This window comes from Microtus oregoni, unplaced genomic scaffold (assembly GCF_018167655.1).
Source record: "Microtus oregoni isolate MIOR12 unplaced genomic scaffold, Mior012 000019F_ref0000042, whole genome shotgun sequence".
NCBI lineage: Eukaryota > Metazoa > Chordata > Mammalia > Rodentia > Cricetidae > Microtus > Microtus oregoni.
This window is the reverse complement of record NW_024543078.1, coordinates 12,371,934-12,390,056: the sequence shown is the minus strand read 5'-3', so window position 1 is coordinate 12,390,056 and position 18,123 is coordinate 12,371,934. Positions and strand designations below refer to the sequence as shown.

General features: G+C 40.9%; 1 protein-coding gene across 3 annotated transcripts in view; it reads right to left on the bottom strand.

The window, feature by feature from the left end:
- Window positions 1–18,123, bottom strand: part of Rtn4 (reticulon 4) — a 58,923-nt gene that overhangs the window by 6,214 nt on the left and 34,586 nt on the right. For all 3 annotated transcript variants that reach the window (XM_041668897.1, XM_041668898.1, XM_041668899.1), the window contains 2 exons: window positions 7,987–8,194; window positions 5,414–5,552 (listed from right to left, as the gene is read on the bottom strand). In XM_041668897.1, coding sequence (XP_041524831.1) covers window positions 5,414–5,552; window positions 7,987–8,194 — 347 coding nt within the window. The remainder of the gene's footprint in view (window positions 1–5,413; window positions 5,553–7,986; window positions 8,195–18,123) is intronic.

Genomic DNA, 18,123 nt, shown 5'->3' with positions numbered 1-18,123 from the left:
CTACATCTCTTCACAGCGGTTCAAAGGCTGAGAGTGGATATTTGAGCCTTGGAAGGCTGTGTGCCTGAACAAAAACACAAGGATCCTGGGGGTGTTTTGTTGGCAACCTTTAGAGATGTAACTGTCCCTTGACAAGCCAGCACATGCTCTCTGACATGCTTTATTTTTTTCTTGAGCATATTTCTATTCTATTTAAGATTTAAAAATTTATCTGTGTGTGGAAACTCACTCATGTGTAAGTCACATCTGTCTGTGTGCCGTGTATGTGTATCACGTGCACGCAGGCGCCCACAGAGGCCAAAAGGCATAGGATGGACCCTGTGGAGATGCGATTCCAGTCAGTTGTGACCCACTCAGTGTGAGTGCTGGAAGCCATACCCAAGAGGAGCACACTTAACTACTAGTCTCCTCTCTGGCCATGTGGCCTCAATTTTAATAAATTCTACTGCATATTGTCTCACCCTGAAAGTTTTTTCTTCATCCAAGTTCCACATCAAGGTCACACCTGGACGGAGGCCTCTGAAAAGCAGCCCTCAGCTGTGGCAAGCACTGGAGGAGAGCGACCGTCTGTCGCGCTCTCTACTGACAGCAGCAAGGCTGCAAGAAGCCACGCGTGATGAACGCTAAACAGACACTGGAGAGGCAGGCCAATGTCTTGTCTGCCTTTCCTCCAGGAGAATAAGGGAATAAAGTTTAAACAGACCTTACTAAGAGCTCTGCAGAGCTATGATGCTTCATTTTGGGAAGAAGACATATTTAAGGAAAATGGAAGGGCACACAACAGAATTTCAGATACTTTGGGAATTGTGACTATTAAGAAATCTTTTAAAACACTGTAAACTATTTATCCTTTCTAAAATCAATTTAACCCATTTTCTTGAATGACCTTAACTATTTCTACATTTTCCTTCTACTTTTTCTGAAAGCCAAAGAAACATGCCAGGAAACTGTGGAGATGTGTTAGCACAGCAGCAGAAGGGCCTTTAATGTTCTTTTGGAACAGTTACTCTTACAGTCAGGACCCCTGCCCTGGCACAGAGATAAAGTCATATCCTCAAACAGTGTAGTTACATATCAGGCAATGTAGCTACCAATGTTTTCACTTACAGCTACAGGTCCACTATCATACAAAGTCATCCTACAGATACATAGAACCCACTGAAAATGCCTACTCTTAGTCCCTATTAAATAACAATTTCTTGGATTTGGTATTTCAAAGGGCAGGAGATGGTAGTGCAGTCTGGTCTCATCTTTACCCGAGAAACTCAGAAGCTTCTGAGTCAGTTACTCAGTGCACACATAGCAAACAACAATAAGGAAGGTGACGTGAGAGTCAATTACATTTTAAGTTTTAATTACTATGCCTAAGAGACCCATGAAACAAAAATGCCTCTGATCTGCCAGCCCCTTTGTTTAAAAGGAAGCCCTACCACCATCCATATATACCCAAAAAGGTTGGGATGTTGGTGATCTCCAGCTAGTGGCTCCGTTCCACGTCCTGGTCTCACTCCTCCCATTCCAAAGCCCACCCTGAGAAAGGCCGCCAAAAGTCAGTCCCTTCCAGGGGCTCTCAGCTCAAGCTATATAAGACCAGGTAGTCGTATTTGCCCATAAAGCACGACCCAGCCAGGACAAGCTTAATAGAGGCCTGAGTCTCAGTAGTTTACCCTGAGGCAATACCTGGTTCCAAGAAAGACCACAAACTGAGGCCACCCAGGCACCACCCAGGAACAGACCATCCAAAGGAAATTCCTGAAGGCCAGTACAACCTTTGTAGACAGGATCACCTGCTAGCACACACCCATCACTTTTCACCAGGCCACCCCTAGACAAATGTCAGCCAATCAGGGGTCCTAAACCTTAGAAGTCCATCACCCCACACCCTGCTAAAGTAACTTTTATGGTTTTTGCCTTATAATAATGCCCTCTAGAAGGGCAGGGTGCCTCCTCTGGCCACTGCTACACCAGTTGCTTTGAGAGATCCCTGCTGGTTTGTATTGTGCACAAAATAAACCTTGCTTTTGCATTTTGGTGAGTCAGTCTCCCTAGTGGTCTTCTGGGATCCCCACAGACTGGGCACAAAGTGATCCCTCCCCTGCCTTCCCAGGAGTTGCTTTGCTCTCTTCATTAAACCTGGATTTATCAACTCGGTTTGATTTAGTTTATTGCATCAGTAGTGGAGGAACCCAGCAACCAGGGGTCCAATATCTAACATCCTTGCCCAAGGACAAATAATTCCTGAAATGCTGGAGTTTATGGAGACAACAACTACGTATTTCCACTCCCCTAATCAAGTCTGTTTGACCCATCTGCTTGATCCCATGTGTGGGCAGGAGATATGTGGACAGAAAATACGTCAGGATAGACCCTTGCCCTGACTGGATGTGGACAGGAGGTGTGCAGGCTGTGATACACATGCCTGGCTTACAAGATAGGAACTTCCTATTAAAGTTTCAAAGTCCTTCAAGGGATGCTCAAGATGACACCAGCAGGTATGATATACTTTTCTTTTAAACTGGAGGTAGGGACAAACAGGGTTTTATGCTAACGGCATAACTTTCTAAATCAGCTATCACCCATTCAGTGTTCCCAGAGAAATTAAATCAGAACTTCAGGGAATTAAAACTCGGGTTCCTCCACCTTCACAGGTAAAGTTATATAAAATATAACGCATCACATGATTCCAGTAGGCAACCAAGTTGGAAAACTCCTTTTAAAATAAGAGCTCTCCCCCAAAGATCTTATAGAGATCAATCACAAAAAGTGAGCTAACCCTTAACTAGGTAGGAACACCACTGTAACAGCACCGGATGACCACACCTCTAACCCCTCTCTCTGGCTCTAGCAGCAGAAACAGAAGCTCAGAGCCAGCCTTACCTGAGCAGTGCTGCAGCAGTGTAAGACCCGACACTTAAAATGAGTAAGACCTAAAATGTTTATAGTATTCAGTATATGAATCAACGGTGGCTCGGCCCATACTCTTTAACCAGAAAATGGATTAATGATCATTTTGTGGATAACTGAAATACTGTCTAGGATTAAAAACCTTAAAAAGTTTATTTCAGAGTAGCAAAATGAATGGAACAATCAGACAGGAAGCTAAAGAGAGGAATCTGTAACAACACGAACTATTTCATTAGCCCAAGCCAACTACCAAGAGTAAACAGGCGCACTTCTGCTGTCAGCTCACCTCAGGTGCTGGCTTCAGAGCCCTGGAATCTGATCACTCCTTTGACAGTTGAAATAAACTCTTCCCTCATTGTGGAGGAAAGGGAGAAAAGGAATTTAAAGATAGTGGAAATGGAGAGGGGGTGTTGTCATGTGCTCTCAAAAACTGACAGCTAGTACCTGTGAGTCCATTCCCAGAAGGAAATACTCCACACAGTGATCACTGCTGCTTGACCAAGTTGCAGCATTTTGAGATCACAATCATAACTCTCTACCACCTTTACTTCCATTTTTAACGATTCTCACTGTGTGTTATGAGTTTCTTATGCCTCTTCCTTTGGGGAATTTTGTGGGGGTTAATTAAGGATGAAAATGTGCATAATGGCAACTGTATACATACTTCTTTGGGAAAACTCTCCACCACCATGAAACCATAAAGCGTGATGCGGTGACTCTGCACACAGAAATACCCATTGCACCAAGAACACAAAAGTTACAGATTTACTGACTGGGCACACCTCACAGTCAGAGAAACAATGGGCCTGAGGCCATAAGGGCAAGAGTTCAGTTAATAAGTACAGAGGAATCAGAATGGTACAGTATGATGGAAAGAGAATAAGCCATCAAGACTCCTTTTGGGAGTGCATGAGGGGAACAGGCCCAGAAGACTAAGACACAAAGGACTGCAATTAGGAAACAGCTACATGCATACGCACGCACGCACATTGCATAAATACAGTTCAAGTGCTGCATCAAACCCCTTAAGAAATGAAAATTGCTCTTAAATTGTAGTGTCCAGTCTGGCCTTTGCTGCAAGGTCAGGTGTTTGGTTCTAGGCCCCATTTCCTCAGAGGCTTGAGGAAAGTTATCTCTGGGAGGAGGAACTTCCACTCTTCCCCCCCCCCCCCATTAACTTGTCAAGGTCAATGCCAGCCTCCAGGCTCCACAGTCCCTGCTTACAGGCCCCACAGCTCCCCCTTGCTTTCCCTAGAGACAGCCTAGGCACCTCCTGACCACAAATGCTGAGACTGCTCAGGAAGAAGTGTCAGCAGCGGGTGCCTGGGGAGTTACTAAACCGTAAACAACAACAGGCATCTAGATACTTGCTGAACTCTCAGGCTCATCTCCCCTGAATCACGGAGCCTGCTCTCAATCTTGCTTGTGCAATTACAGAATATAAAAGGCACAGCCTTTTTTCAATAAACTGATCCACCCTCAGATCCTGTCAGTCTCTACCTTCCCTTCACCAACTCCACACCTCCTCTTTGGGACCTGTACCCCACTGAAGTTGGATTCCTGGAGAAAATAATTTGCTTTTCCATGGGAACAAAAACTATGATGGGCAAACAGGACCACACACGTAAAGCTAACACACAGAAACTCTCTTCAGAAAGGCAATACTGTCTCTAAAACTGGATCCTCCTACCTCAGACGCCTGAGTGCTACAATATCTATTTATTTATTTGCTTGCTTGTTTGTTTTATACAGGTACTTAGACCATGTGGCCCTGGGTGGCCTAGAACTCTCTAAGTATACCAGGCTAGTCTTTGACCACACAGACTCCCTGCCTCTGCCTCCTGCACAGTAAGATTAGAGTCAACACTCCTGGTCCATAACCACTTGAGTCTTCTTAAGCTTTTATTTTTAAATCAAGTTCTCTTTTAAGTAAGAAAAAATGTTACAAAATACCCTGGACTAGTGAAGCATTCTTACTTACACCGTGGAAACAGACAAATGGAATCTGTGCTGCCCATAGACAGTAACAGGCAGAAAGCAAATTCTCATAGAGAACACACAATTCACCCAAGACCCTTCCCTGTAGAGCGTGCAAATGAATGGTGGCGTTTCATATCCACTTCCTTCACAGAAGACATCATGTATTTCTCTTCTGCCTAAGCAGACTGTGAGACCCACCCAGGTTCACTCTGTGTGCTGACAAGATGAAGCATCAGCCATTTTTTATGGAACCCTAAATGAACTTCTATCTAAAAAAGTCACCAACCCACTTTTCTTGAGCTTTGGGTTTATAAAACCCACACTCAAATTTTCTTCTTCATTTCTCTTTCTAAAAGTGTTTTTCCTTAAGAAGAAAAGTAGCCAATATAGTTCTCATACAAGTCTAAACATAGGACACTTCCCGTGATGTCATTACATTGTCATGATCTGAGTAAAGTAGAATTTTATATTACTAGCTTTCGGATATTAAATTCTATAAACATCAAAGTGAAAAGTAAAATAAACTTACCTTCAGGGAATCAACTAAATCATCCACTAAGAAGAGGCGCCTGAGTTCTTTTATTGTGCTGTTCACATGGCCAAGAGCAGAATTACTGTATTTCTGAACCAATTCCTCTGAAACAGCAACTTCAGATTCCAAATACGCCCTAAGAAAACAAAGCAGACCATTAACTGCCATTGATCCCCATTGTCAACCAGCCACTACAGTCGTTAACACTCTACAACAATCTACTATAAGGGCTACTGTAAAAACTCCAAGTAAGCTCACTGTGGTGCCTCAGGCTAAAACTGGAGGGTTGCTGCTAGTGAATGAAACCTATCTCAAACAAAATAAACAAAACCCAAATTCCTAAGATAGGTACTTTTTTTAATGGTATATACTGTCAACTGAAATAGAAATAGAAGCCTGTTTTAAAGGCAGACTGATCTGAGTTTAAATGGTGTTATCATTTTCTTAGTCATCTAACTTTGCAATCATAATCTCCTAAACCTGTTTCCTCATTTAAAGTGGACGTTATCATGAGGATGCAAACATGAGCTGAACACAGAAAATTACGCTATCTCATTAGGTTCTACTATCAAAGACCCTACGCATTTCACTGTCAGAAATGTTAAATACCAGACCATAACACAGCTGCTAAAAGTACAGTGGCAACGCCAATAAGACAGAACATTTACTCTGTTTTCATGTCCTCAGGTATGCTATAGTGGGTAGAAGGCTTAAATTTAAGAAGATAACAATCTGGGAGTGGTCATTATTTCAAAGATGACATTTTACTTAAACTATACTCCTGTCTGAAGCACAACACCCAAACTAATCCTATTTCCCCCGCATATGTGTCCTGAGATAACCCTGCCTCTATCTTTGCAATATGCCCCAAATATGCCGCCTCTTGTTAAGGATCTGTTATTTGCACACTGAAATGGCTCAGGTTTCCAACTCTATAAATTAGATATGGATTTTTTTAAAATCACTTCCAGTTCAAGCACTATAATATTCTATGGTTCCCGAGAGCCACCTGATCTTGATAACCTTCCCACTGTTCCCTATCTTGAAACTGGAAATGAGTCATGTTAAACATTTTTAAGTCATAATGCCCTGGTCAGCATGTTATTTCCCTAAAGCAAAGTTCTCTTATTACCTCTGGTGACAGCTTGTACTATGAACTAACCTCACCTTGAAACCAACCTAACCTTATCAGAGGAGTCTTTACGACCCCAATGTAACCAACTACTCTTTTAAACCTCAAAGCATTGCTTTCTTCTACTATTATCAACCATATCCAGTTCTGAATACAGACATCATATTTTTCCTACTTAAATAGAGACTATTTGGAATCAAGAATAATTCTTTATTAGTCCTAGTCCAACAGTATAAGACACTGGTATACCACTGTTAATAATATCAAGTTAAAACATTCAAAGCTTTCCATCAATTTTTAAGCCAGCAGTAATTATTTACATAATTGTATATAAGTGTGTGTGGTACATGCGCACATGTGTATGTGGTACATATGGCAGTCAGGTGTCTGGTGTCTTGCTCAAACCTGAAGCTCACTATTTGCCTAGGCTGGCCAGTAAGCTCTCAGGATCTGTTTGTTTCTGACTCTCAACACTGGGTCACAAGTATCCACAGCAGGGCCAGTTTTTATGCAGGTGGGAGGGGTCAGAACTTGGGCCCAACTGTTCTCACAAGCAGTCTTACGCACAAAGACACCTCTCAACCCTGTCTATATAATTCTTAGACATGGCTGAGGAAATTTTAGAACTCTGTTGTAAACTGCTGCGGGCTCTGCTGCATAGAGCGCCCTGCACAGCGCCACTGCAGGCATTTAGTGAGGGTGCAACACGGCTCACCACGGCTCCCTCCACTTAGGACTCCACCTGCACCAGTGCGACTGGGCAACCAGAAAACTGCAACAAGCTTAACCGCATGTCGGCTGAATTTGTAAGACTACAAAATGCCTATATGAGAAAGGTATGTTGAAGGAAAAAGACCAAAGAAAAAAGAAACTGTAGTCTTTTAAAAAAAAAAATCTTTAAATGATATATAAAACTAATATTGCAGATAATTTAGAAGTTATGTCTTTATAACACTTTCATACATTTCATTAAAACTACTTTAAAATCTTACTTGTTAATGGTTTGTGGCGTATGACTGTCATTTTGAAGCTACAATTTGAAATTACTAAAAACCATGTTTCCCTTCTGCGTGTAATGCCCTAAGAAACCGAGCCAAGTGTAGGCAGGAACATACACTGTTGATGTAATGGAAAAGGGTGTGTAGTATCAGACAGTGTTTAGGGGACCCAAGGGAGCACAAAAATGTAAACAGTAAAGACAACAGAACTTCACCTGTCCTGAAGTCCACTATGGTAACCAGTATCTACTAAACAAATATTCGTGAGGAGCCCAGTCTTTCTACCATAAGAAATCTCAAAGGCAGATGCTCTTCACAGAGCTTTTTCTATAACTGTCTCTAAGCAGCAGAGAAAGGAGACACCTAGAATCCTATAGATAGACAGGAGACTGAAGTCTACCGATCCTGTTCACACTGTTGTCATTTTTTAGACATCTCACCTGAATGGGTGGCCTTCATCTGATTTCTGGATAGCTTGGATCACACCCTTATATATCCTAAAGCTGATAGTCACAGAGAGCAGGGCCAAGGCAATGTAGGCCGTTACACTCACAATGCTGAACACCGTCAGGGACAGCAGTAGGAATAAGCTGGCACCAAACACCACTCCAGTCTTCTTAATGTCTCTCCAGTAGAGGAGGTCAACAACTACAAAGTCAAAGAAGTCTGAGATTAGAATACTGTTAACCATTTGATCTAGTACATTCACATTTGCCCCAATAGAGAACACAGCCTGTCAGGATAATGCCACATGCGTACGTTTCACCACACCTTCTTTCATGCCAGCCGCCCACCTACTCGACCAAATCCTTCTGGCCTGGCAGAGGTCACTTGACATCATTTTGAGGCATTTCTTGTTCATACTATCCATGATATTTAAATTACAAGGAAAACAATACAAAAAGGGCTATTGAAATTAAGTTAGATAGAAAATCAAATTTTAAAAAGATGTTGAAAAATTGAAGCTTTAACAGCTGAAAATCTGAGCTTTACAGGTGGACTTTTGGAAATCTCTTTGAAACTCCTACAATGGTATCTCAGCCTGGCACTAACATCAGTTACCTACAGTAAAAGGCAGAGTGGAAACCACATTCAGACATCTCAAAAGCTCATTTCCTTCAAGAGAAGAAAATGTCATAAACATTGTAGGGGTCAAAAACAAAACAATCTACATACTACAGTATTACATAACATCTGGTATGGAGTCACACAGAGCCAACTTAGCACGTCAGCTTTTGGCCCCTAGAAACAGGGCTACTGCAATACCCACAGGCTGGAAGTCTCCAAGAGCAGCTTCTATTCAACCCAAGGAGAACTCAAGTGTACCAAAGGGCTCTTTGACAGGCCACAAGATGGTGAACTGAGAAGAGCAAAACAAAACAAAACACTCCACACAATTTACATAGTAAAACAAATCTGTATATACTCAAGTAGAATTTTTTAATTCTAGCTAATTTTAAGATAAAGGAGGCAATATTTTTAAAAGTCACACTGTAAGGGGCTGCTTTGGTTTTGATCCCCAGGACTCCTAAATATGCATAGCTTCTGTTTATCAGAGGTCCTTTTGTAGGGGAGAATCTGAACGTGAGCTATAAAGCACTAAGTATTCTTACAAAGGCCTAAATTCCCCTGAGCGCAGCTGCGCAGCAGAGTATATGCCCAGCATGTGCACAGTCCGGGGCTAATCTCCATTCCATATATATCCACAGCCCCTTTTGTTGCTTATTTCCTGACTACCTATGTCAGTTCTGATGTATGCAACTTGTTCCTACCAATTCATCTGAGGACTCATCAGACCTTGAAGTCCAATCTGTGTGGTCAAAGTGACACAATGAATTATGTCAGTCAATAAAGAGATCACAGTAATGTCAATGGCTTTCTGGCACTGAGCAAACATTGAAACGCCATCTAAGCTAGGCATGACCGTGCAGTTCTATAACCTGGGAGGCAGAAGCACGGCTGCTCAAGTTTGAGGCAAGTGCCAGGCCAGCCAGGTATGCATAACAAGACCATAACTGGAAAACAGAAAGACGACCTAGAGAAACAAACAGGAAGCCTGCAAAGGAGAAATGCACTTTTAAGGCTCTTTTTGGTTCTAAAATGCTAAAGTTTATCTTTCCTAGGACTACCCTGACTTATGAGACAACGCAACAATGTTTTAAAGTAAATATTACATTGTAACAGAACTTAAGACTGGGACACTGAAGCTGAGAGAAACTTAAAAACACTCTGAAACAGAGGAATCCGGTTGTCATTAAGAAGCCGGGAAACTTAAAAGTGCAGGACTTCCCATCTTCCACAAGCTCTAATAATGTCAGCCTCCCCCCACGGGAGTGCAAGGAAGGCAGTAACGTTACACAAGCAGCGATGGCAGCACAATTCCTGTGGGGCTGCCCTGTGTCCTATAACAGCGGCTTATATAAGACCAGGCTCAAGGCTCTGGAGCTGGGTGACCTAGACTCCAACAGCAGTGCTAAATTACTAGCGATGTAACCCCAGGCAAGTCACTAAGCCCTTCTATGCTTAGAGCTTCACCATTAAACTATATATAAAAACAGAACTGTCTCACTGAGATGTGATTCATTAAATGAAAATGAATCACGATTTTCCATCAATAAGAGGATTAGTATAAAACACTTTCTACAGGACTAAGCATAATAAATTAGTGAACTCAGGACTGCCACTTGTTGGGTCACTAACTAGTACCCATGAAATCACCACCTTTATTCCCCAGGTATTTAAGCTGTAAAGGCATAAAGAGGAAAAAGAAAGGTTCAACGTTTTTATTTCGTTATGAACCTGAACTACAATGCCAGAACCCAAGTAAAAGTGGAGAAGGGCACACTTCAAAGTTGACCTCTGACCTCCACACACATGCCCAAATACATATATACACAATAATACTTTTAAAGATAATGCCAACAGAGAATAGAACTATCAGTAGATTTCTTTCATTTAATATCAAATCATTTTACACTCGTATAAAAATTCTCTTTTATAAAAAAGGTTTTCAAAGTGCTCAAAGGCATGTATTTATTAATCTTTGGTATCACTAATGGTGAGGTGGTGAAATAAATGCTGGTGCGGTCACTATGCTTCATGATTAAGAACATACAGTGACTGTTAATACTGGATGTGTGTGTAACAAGCAGAGAATATTCAAAGAGGCTTAATGATTAGGTAAGATTTATAATTATTCTGTGTTCTGTATTAATAAATATAGGAGAAAGAAAAGGCCAAGGCCAGGGCTCCAGAGACCCACCTCCTAGTAGTAGGTTTGCACTAGTACTAGGTACACTTTAGATGAGACCCCAACCTCTGTGGACCTAGACTTCCAATCTCTTTTCCCTTCAGAAGCTAACATGATTCATATTTAGCACAAAGTAATACATCAGTCCTACACTCAAATTCCCATTAGTGGACCCTAATCAATAAACTTTTACTACTCACACTAGCCTGTGCCTATGCAACTTTAAAATACCCACTCTTCTTCTAAGATTTAGATTTCAGTGGGTAGGGGGCTTAAATGGTTTAAACTCAATCTTCCCAGAAACACTTTATTATGTGCCAATCAAACTTTATAGAATAATTAAGTATATAATCTTATTATGTTTCAAGCAATTATAAACTATGTAATTTTAATTATAAGAACAAAAAAACATCTAAAGAGTTTTTTACATTTTAGAAGTGGCAGGTCAAGGATATAATAAGACTTTCTAATTTTAAAGTGCTCTGCACGGTACCAAACTTAAAGGCCATATATTCAAGTTCTTCAAATGTTGCACATCTGCACACTTGATCAAAGGCCAGGTCATGGGCAAAGAATCACTGCATGCAAAGTGAATCACAAAGGCCAAGAACACATACAGGAAATTAAAAAGAGAAGGGACACTGTCCAGTTAGGGTGCCTACTGCTATGGTGAAACACCATGACCAACCAAAGCAAACTGGGAAGGAAGGACAAGAACTCACACAGGGCAGGACCCTGGAGGCAGGAGCTGATGGAGGCCAAGGAGGGTGCTGCTTCCTAACTTGCTCCTCCTCATGGCACAAAAGCTTATTGTAATACATTTGACAAGTGCTTCTCCGAGCAGAAAACTATGGTTAGGGTTTTAAGCATTCACCTTCTGTGTGCTTGTGAATGAACTGAGCACATACACACCACAGCACGTGTGTGGAAGTCGGGATGGCGTCCAACAGTGGCTCTTTCTACCACATGGGTTCATGACGGAATTCAGGACGCCAGCACCCTACACTCACTGAGCCACCTCCCTGGCCCACAGGGTTTCTGAAAGTGCCCTTAAAAAGCATTATGAATTTGATTAAACTAGTGTACCTCTAATGAGACACTGGTCTTTAAAGAACGTGAGACGTCCACAATGGCATTGAAACAGGGTATTAAAGGAACCCCGAAGACAAGATCAGCCCCAGCTACACAGTAAATTTGAGACCAGTCTGGACGACACACAGCAAGACCCTGTCTCAAAACAAACACACCAAACAAAAACATACCTAACCATAAAGTCTGAAAAAAAATCACTAAGTAGTATTTTTACTTTTTTACTATTGGGATTACAGATAAGTCTTAGCTGCTTCTTTACACATTTCTGTGCTATTCGAAATTGTCACAATCACAAAATACTCCCTTGATCCCTATTCTACTTGAAAACAAAATCCAGTGAAATGAGTGCTATCTTCCCAGTGGGCACTGATTGCTGGTAAGCACAGACCCCAGTCCAGTCCCCGAATACACAGAAGGCAGGCACGGGGGCATGCACTGGTAATCCTACTGCCAGGAACGCGGAGATAGGCAGAGCTAGAACAATCTTGGAAAACAAAAATGCAGTTTATATGGCTCATATTTCTCCACTACAAAATTCCCTACAAAGCTTTTTAATGAGAGGAAGGTTAACTAGAAGCAGGTTGGAGCTATGCAGCTAAGACTGTCTCAAGGAAGAAAAAAAAAACCATCATCTAGACCCTACAGTCATGTAAGCAGTTACACAAGAAGATAAGTGAAATAAAATTCATAAATCAACTCCTGTATTTGTGGCCAGGTGACTAAGCTACTGGGTCAACTGGGTGTCCAACTGCAGAAAAATGCCACTGGATTTCCCTACTTTATATTACGTTAAATGCTAATTTATGGGGTGGAAAGATAGCTCTATAGGTAAAGGCACCTACACCAAACTTGATGAAAGTTTTTATCTCCTGGACCCACATGGTAGAAGGCAAGAACTAACTCCTACAAGGTGCCTTCTGACGTCTCCACATGCACTGTGACATGTACATGTACACACACACATATATACACACACTCCTACACACACACAAGTATGGGGAGAGGGAAGCTTTTAAAAATTAACAAGTCTTTTAGAAGAAAAAATAGGTGTAAATCTTCAAGAGTTTGTATTAGGCAGTATTTCTTAAGGTATGACATAAAAAACATAAACAAAAGAAAGTTAACAAATGAAACCTCTTAATAATAAAAGCTTCTTTGTTTCAAAGGCCATAATGAAGAAAACAGTCCAGAGAATGGGAGAAAATGCAAACTAAACATCTGATTAAGAGCATGCTGCAGAGCAGAGAGCCCACCCAGGTGTGCTTCCTGCACCACACCACGGCTCACTGCAGTTCATACTCAGGCTCCAGGGGCCAACTCCTCTCCTGGCCTCTAGGGCACGGGGACATGTGTGGTACATAGACATCCATCAGGCAATATACTCATATGCATAAAGTTTGCACAAAACTTAAGTATCAGATAAAGGACTTGTTTTTACCAGGAACCTTTTAACTCTCACATAAAATGTGAACACCCTTTTTAAAGATCCAAGATGAACTGAACAGCAATTTCCCCTTACCACTGTGGAAAACATATAAGCCAATCAACTTATAAACAGCTATAATTTAGAAAAATTGAAAAATTTTGATTATTTTGGTATAGTTCACTTGAACTAAAATTTAAATTTAAAGGAACTCAATTTTTCTTCCACTGGCTCCATGCAAAGTAAGAAGAGCTGCATACATCTGGTAATCTCAGGCTATCATCTGTCACACTAAAAATAGGGCTAGGCCAACTGCCGTACATGCAGAAGCCATCCTATTCCATTCCGCCTTAAATCAAGTTCACATTCACGTTAGCCTGAAGTCAGGTTTCTATTTTAAAGCCCTATTTTAAAAGTGTCTTGAAAGAAAGAGAGGGAGGGAGGGAGGGAGGGAGGGAGGGAAGGAGGGAGAACGGTGACCTCCAAATCACCACACGCGTGGCTCACTAATAATTAAAACCATTGATTGGGCCGGGAAGATGACTCAGTGGGTAAAGGCCCTGGCGTGAAGCCAATGAGAGAGCACTAAACTCAAGGACATTGTCCTCTGATCCACCAATGGGAGAGCACTAAACTCAAGGACGTTGTCCTCTGATCCCCCACACTTTGTTGCATGAGGAGCCCACACACTTACACACACAAAATAAGTAATATTTTAACTGTGTGTGGGGGTACCCACACAAAACCAGTAGAAAATACCCTAACTTCACATTTCTAGTTTTTCTACGCCATCCAATGAACATCCATAGATTTACTACCATTTCAAGTTAAAGCTAAATATATTTCCTTTAATAAGTAGTATCTATCTACTCCTACCCAAATTCTCCTTACTTGTCCAAAATTTGATAATTTTTAGTTATAAAAAATTGCATACACAGAAAAAGAGTACATGCAGTAGCTTTGACTGCTTACATTCTTACAAAAAAAATATCACAATTTTGTTAAGTCTGTAGTCTGAACGGAGACATCCCCAAAGCCCTTTAATGCTCAACTCTGATCTACAGATGTGCGAGGTCAGTGTTAACACGTCACGGCTTTTCATCTATCTGTGAGTAGGTTTGCATGCATACATAATAAGTTAAGATGGTGGCGGTAACTGAGAAAAGCCAGCACAATAGTCTTTCCGTGCCTATCACAACTCACACATGCAAAGTAAATATGAAAGTCAGTAAACAGATTAATATGGACCCAGTATTTTATATGAGTATCGTGGCTTTGATGAAGCAGAGAACGGTAATTTGGTCTCAAACATAGTTCCAAGAATTCAAAACGCTGGCTAAATTAAATTCAACTCCCTTAAGCCCAAATTCTAGCAATGAGATTAAGTTAAAAAAAATTACAAGAACAAGAGAATTTTATTCACTGCTTAAGTGTTCTTCCTACATTCAAGTATGTAATCCAGTCCTTAAGAGAAATTATATCCCAGGCCTGGTGGAGGTCTAAGTAGACTTAGTCTTTTTAATACTAACCTACTAACCACACCTACTTTTTCCACAGCTGGCATAATAGACTACGGCTCTTTTACTAAAGAGTGAGACCCACGTAAAAATAAATGGTAAATGATATACCATGTACAAAAAAAGCTGCCTAAGACTATGCATGGGTAAAATATCTAAACACGGGTCATTAGCCTCTCCCCCCCCCCCATCACTCTCTGGTTGTTCACATACAAACTACAAAATAAAGGTCTCATGATACAGCTTTGTGGTAATTTAGTATCCTTAGTTTTCTTGGTTTCCTTATCTACAAAACTAAGTGGTTAGAATATGTAAATGACAAGACTCCTTGGGCAGTGGTAGCACATGCAGAGAGAAACCTTGTCTTGAAAAACCAAAAACTTCTTATCTGCGAGTATTACATAAAATTCTTTTGCAAAAGCATTTACCTTTGCATGTATGAGTATTTTGCCTGTATTTTTGTCTGTGCACCATGTGTGGCCCTGGTACCCATGGAGGGCAGAGAGGATGTCAGATCCCTGGAACTGGAGTTACATGGATGAACTGCCGTGTGAGTACTGGGAATCAAACCTGAGTCCAATGGAAGAAAAGCCAGTTCTCATAACTGCTGAGTCATCTCTCTGGTCCCCTAAAGTTTTAATTTATTAGTTGTTTCATCACTCCTTTAAGAAAAGGAAAAGGGGAATCCTAAATCCCCAATTAAAAAAAAAAAAAGGTAGTAAACTGTTAAAGCTCTGTCATTTTATACAAAAGTTGTTCAGTGCCACTGCGGTCCAGTGAGAAAACCACTGTTTTTGCTCTCTAGGAATTTACAGAAAAAAAGAGCCCACTTATAATCATAATAGAAGATACAAATCACAATCAAAGATAAGCTTAAAGAGCTGAAATCTCATGTCTATGTGGGAAGAATGGGCCTAAATACTACATAGTCAAAATAAAAACTGGAAGACAAAGCCTACGAGCACAGTGACAAACACAACAGCAGGCACTCTGGGGACAAGGCCTTGGGTGGCTGCTGAGGGGAACCATGGCAGTTAGCCCACAACAGTCAGTACTCGTTAACTTGAGAAGAGTAGAAAACCCTTTCAGTGGCACTGTTCTTCCAGAAGATTCATTTTAATTCAGCCATCATACAGAACTTAGACGACCAGTTAGCAGTCCTAGGAATACTCAGGTCTGGGTAAATAAGGAAAGGAAGAGAATAAATTTCCACCACTGGTCCCAGTATATACCCCTTGAAGATTCTATTTTTCTATAACCACTGAAAACATGTATATTTACTTTTATAAAAATGCAAACCTATAAATTCTGTTAATTTATTTAAAACTGACAAAATACCTATACTGTGGTTAAAACCATCAGAAATGCATATACTACATGGCTCCAAGACTCACTGCTCAAAGCAATAATTCATACAATCTTTCTGAAATCAAATGCTGCAAACATGCATCTACAGTACAAATACACATAACTTAGTAACCATGAATAAGAACAGAATTTAATTCACTGATCAACTTAGCATTCATTGCTTATAGTTACAAACAGGGAAAGGCTTATTTAGCCAGCAGCATAGTAAAGTGACGAGCTATTTTAAAGGAGGCCATGCCGACTGAACTGCTCAAGACTATTAACACAGTACGTACGATGTAACCTCTATACTACATTACTAAACCCAAAGCCACGCTCTAAATTGTCTACAACACACAGTCCTGCTACTAAACCACCACCACAAAACTCTAGAAGAAAAAGTTAAGACCTAAATTTTACTGGGTTTCAGCTAAGTTTAGAATTAAAACCAGGTACCTCCCTAATATCAGTAGGTCTTAAAATTGTTTAATTACGAGCTCCTTTCTCAGCCTGTCTCTTGCCCATGCTCAGGGGACAGGCCAGCACTTCAAGCACCAGGCAGGTCCTCTCTCCTCCCCTGGCCACAAGTACACCTACCTATCCATCCTCACCACTTAAGCTTTCACAGACACTGGAAATGACAAGCAAGACTAGGGAGCTCCACAGAGTCCACAAGAGACGGTGTTCCAAAGCCATCTGTCTTCAAGTATAACCAAACTGAATTTTCATACAACTGAAACCACTCACAAAGGTCATCTACAGCAGTTAAATTTCACCATCTACAAACACAAGTAAGAATGAGCGAGGTTTCGCCTTCTCCTAAAAACCGGACAGGGCTGTCTATCATGTCTATCTTCATCCTTAATGGTTTCCCTCCAGCCCTTGCACGCTGGCGAAGCATACTGCCCTACTCCGGCTGCTGCTGTGAGAGCTAAAGCTAACGTTCTCAGACGCACCACAGCTCCATAATGGAGGTGCTATCTGACTGTCCTGCCCTAGCTTCAGGTTTCAAAAACATGTCTGTCCTCACTTTGTATTTGTTTCTCGTTCTTTATCATTTCCATCACTTCAAATTCAAAGTGTCTGAAATTCAATTTAGCATTTAAAAAAATAAGAAGAATAAAACTTGTATCCATCTGCCTTGCATAGTCGTTTCATTCATTCTGACTGCAATCAATAGTCTTGCAATCTATGGCAAATGCCAAGAATTTCTTCAGTAAGTCTCCTCAAATCTGTTACTTCCCTTTCACCTCTATTTCAGAAGAGGTTCAGATAATCTCTTATCTGGGCATTGCTACAGTCATCCCAAACAGGCTTTTAGGTTCTTCTCCAGCTTATACAACACCACAAACTAACCTTCTGAACTTGCTATCACTTATTACTCCTACTTTAAAACATCAAACAGTTCATTATTTCCTTACAAACCAAGTTATCTTCTAGGACATCTTGTCATAAAACCAAAGACCTTCAAAACTGGAACCATAAAATTATACAATAAACTAAAACCTTAGAGGAAGTGTCTTAGCTGACCAAAAGCAAAATATACTAGAACTGAGCCTTGAAATCCTAAATTGCTGCTTTTCCGAATCTTCCCACTATAAAATGAACGACAGCAGCTTGCCAGGCCCTGTAGACTTGCTTTGACAGGTTACATCACAGCCATCTTTTTAGTGAACCACAGAAGTCAGAGAAAACCTGACCCAGATCTTCTAACTTTCTATCACCTTTGATCACAACAATCTACCATTTAGCTACTGTCCTATACAGTCCAGAAAATTCTAAATTCTAGTCACTGTCTCGATTATTATCTTTTTAGTGATTATGAAGCAATGTGGTTGGAAGACGGAAAAAATATGGGGGAGGGAAGGGAAAGGAGCCTCTCCAGCTTTACCAACTAAGAGTCAAGAATTCCAATACATTTAACATTTGCAGTTTTCTAGGAATCTCA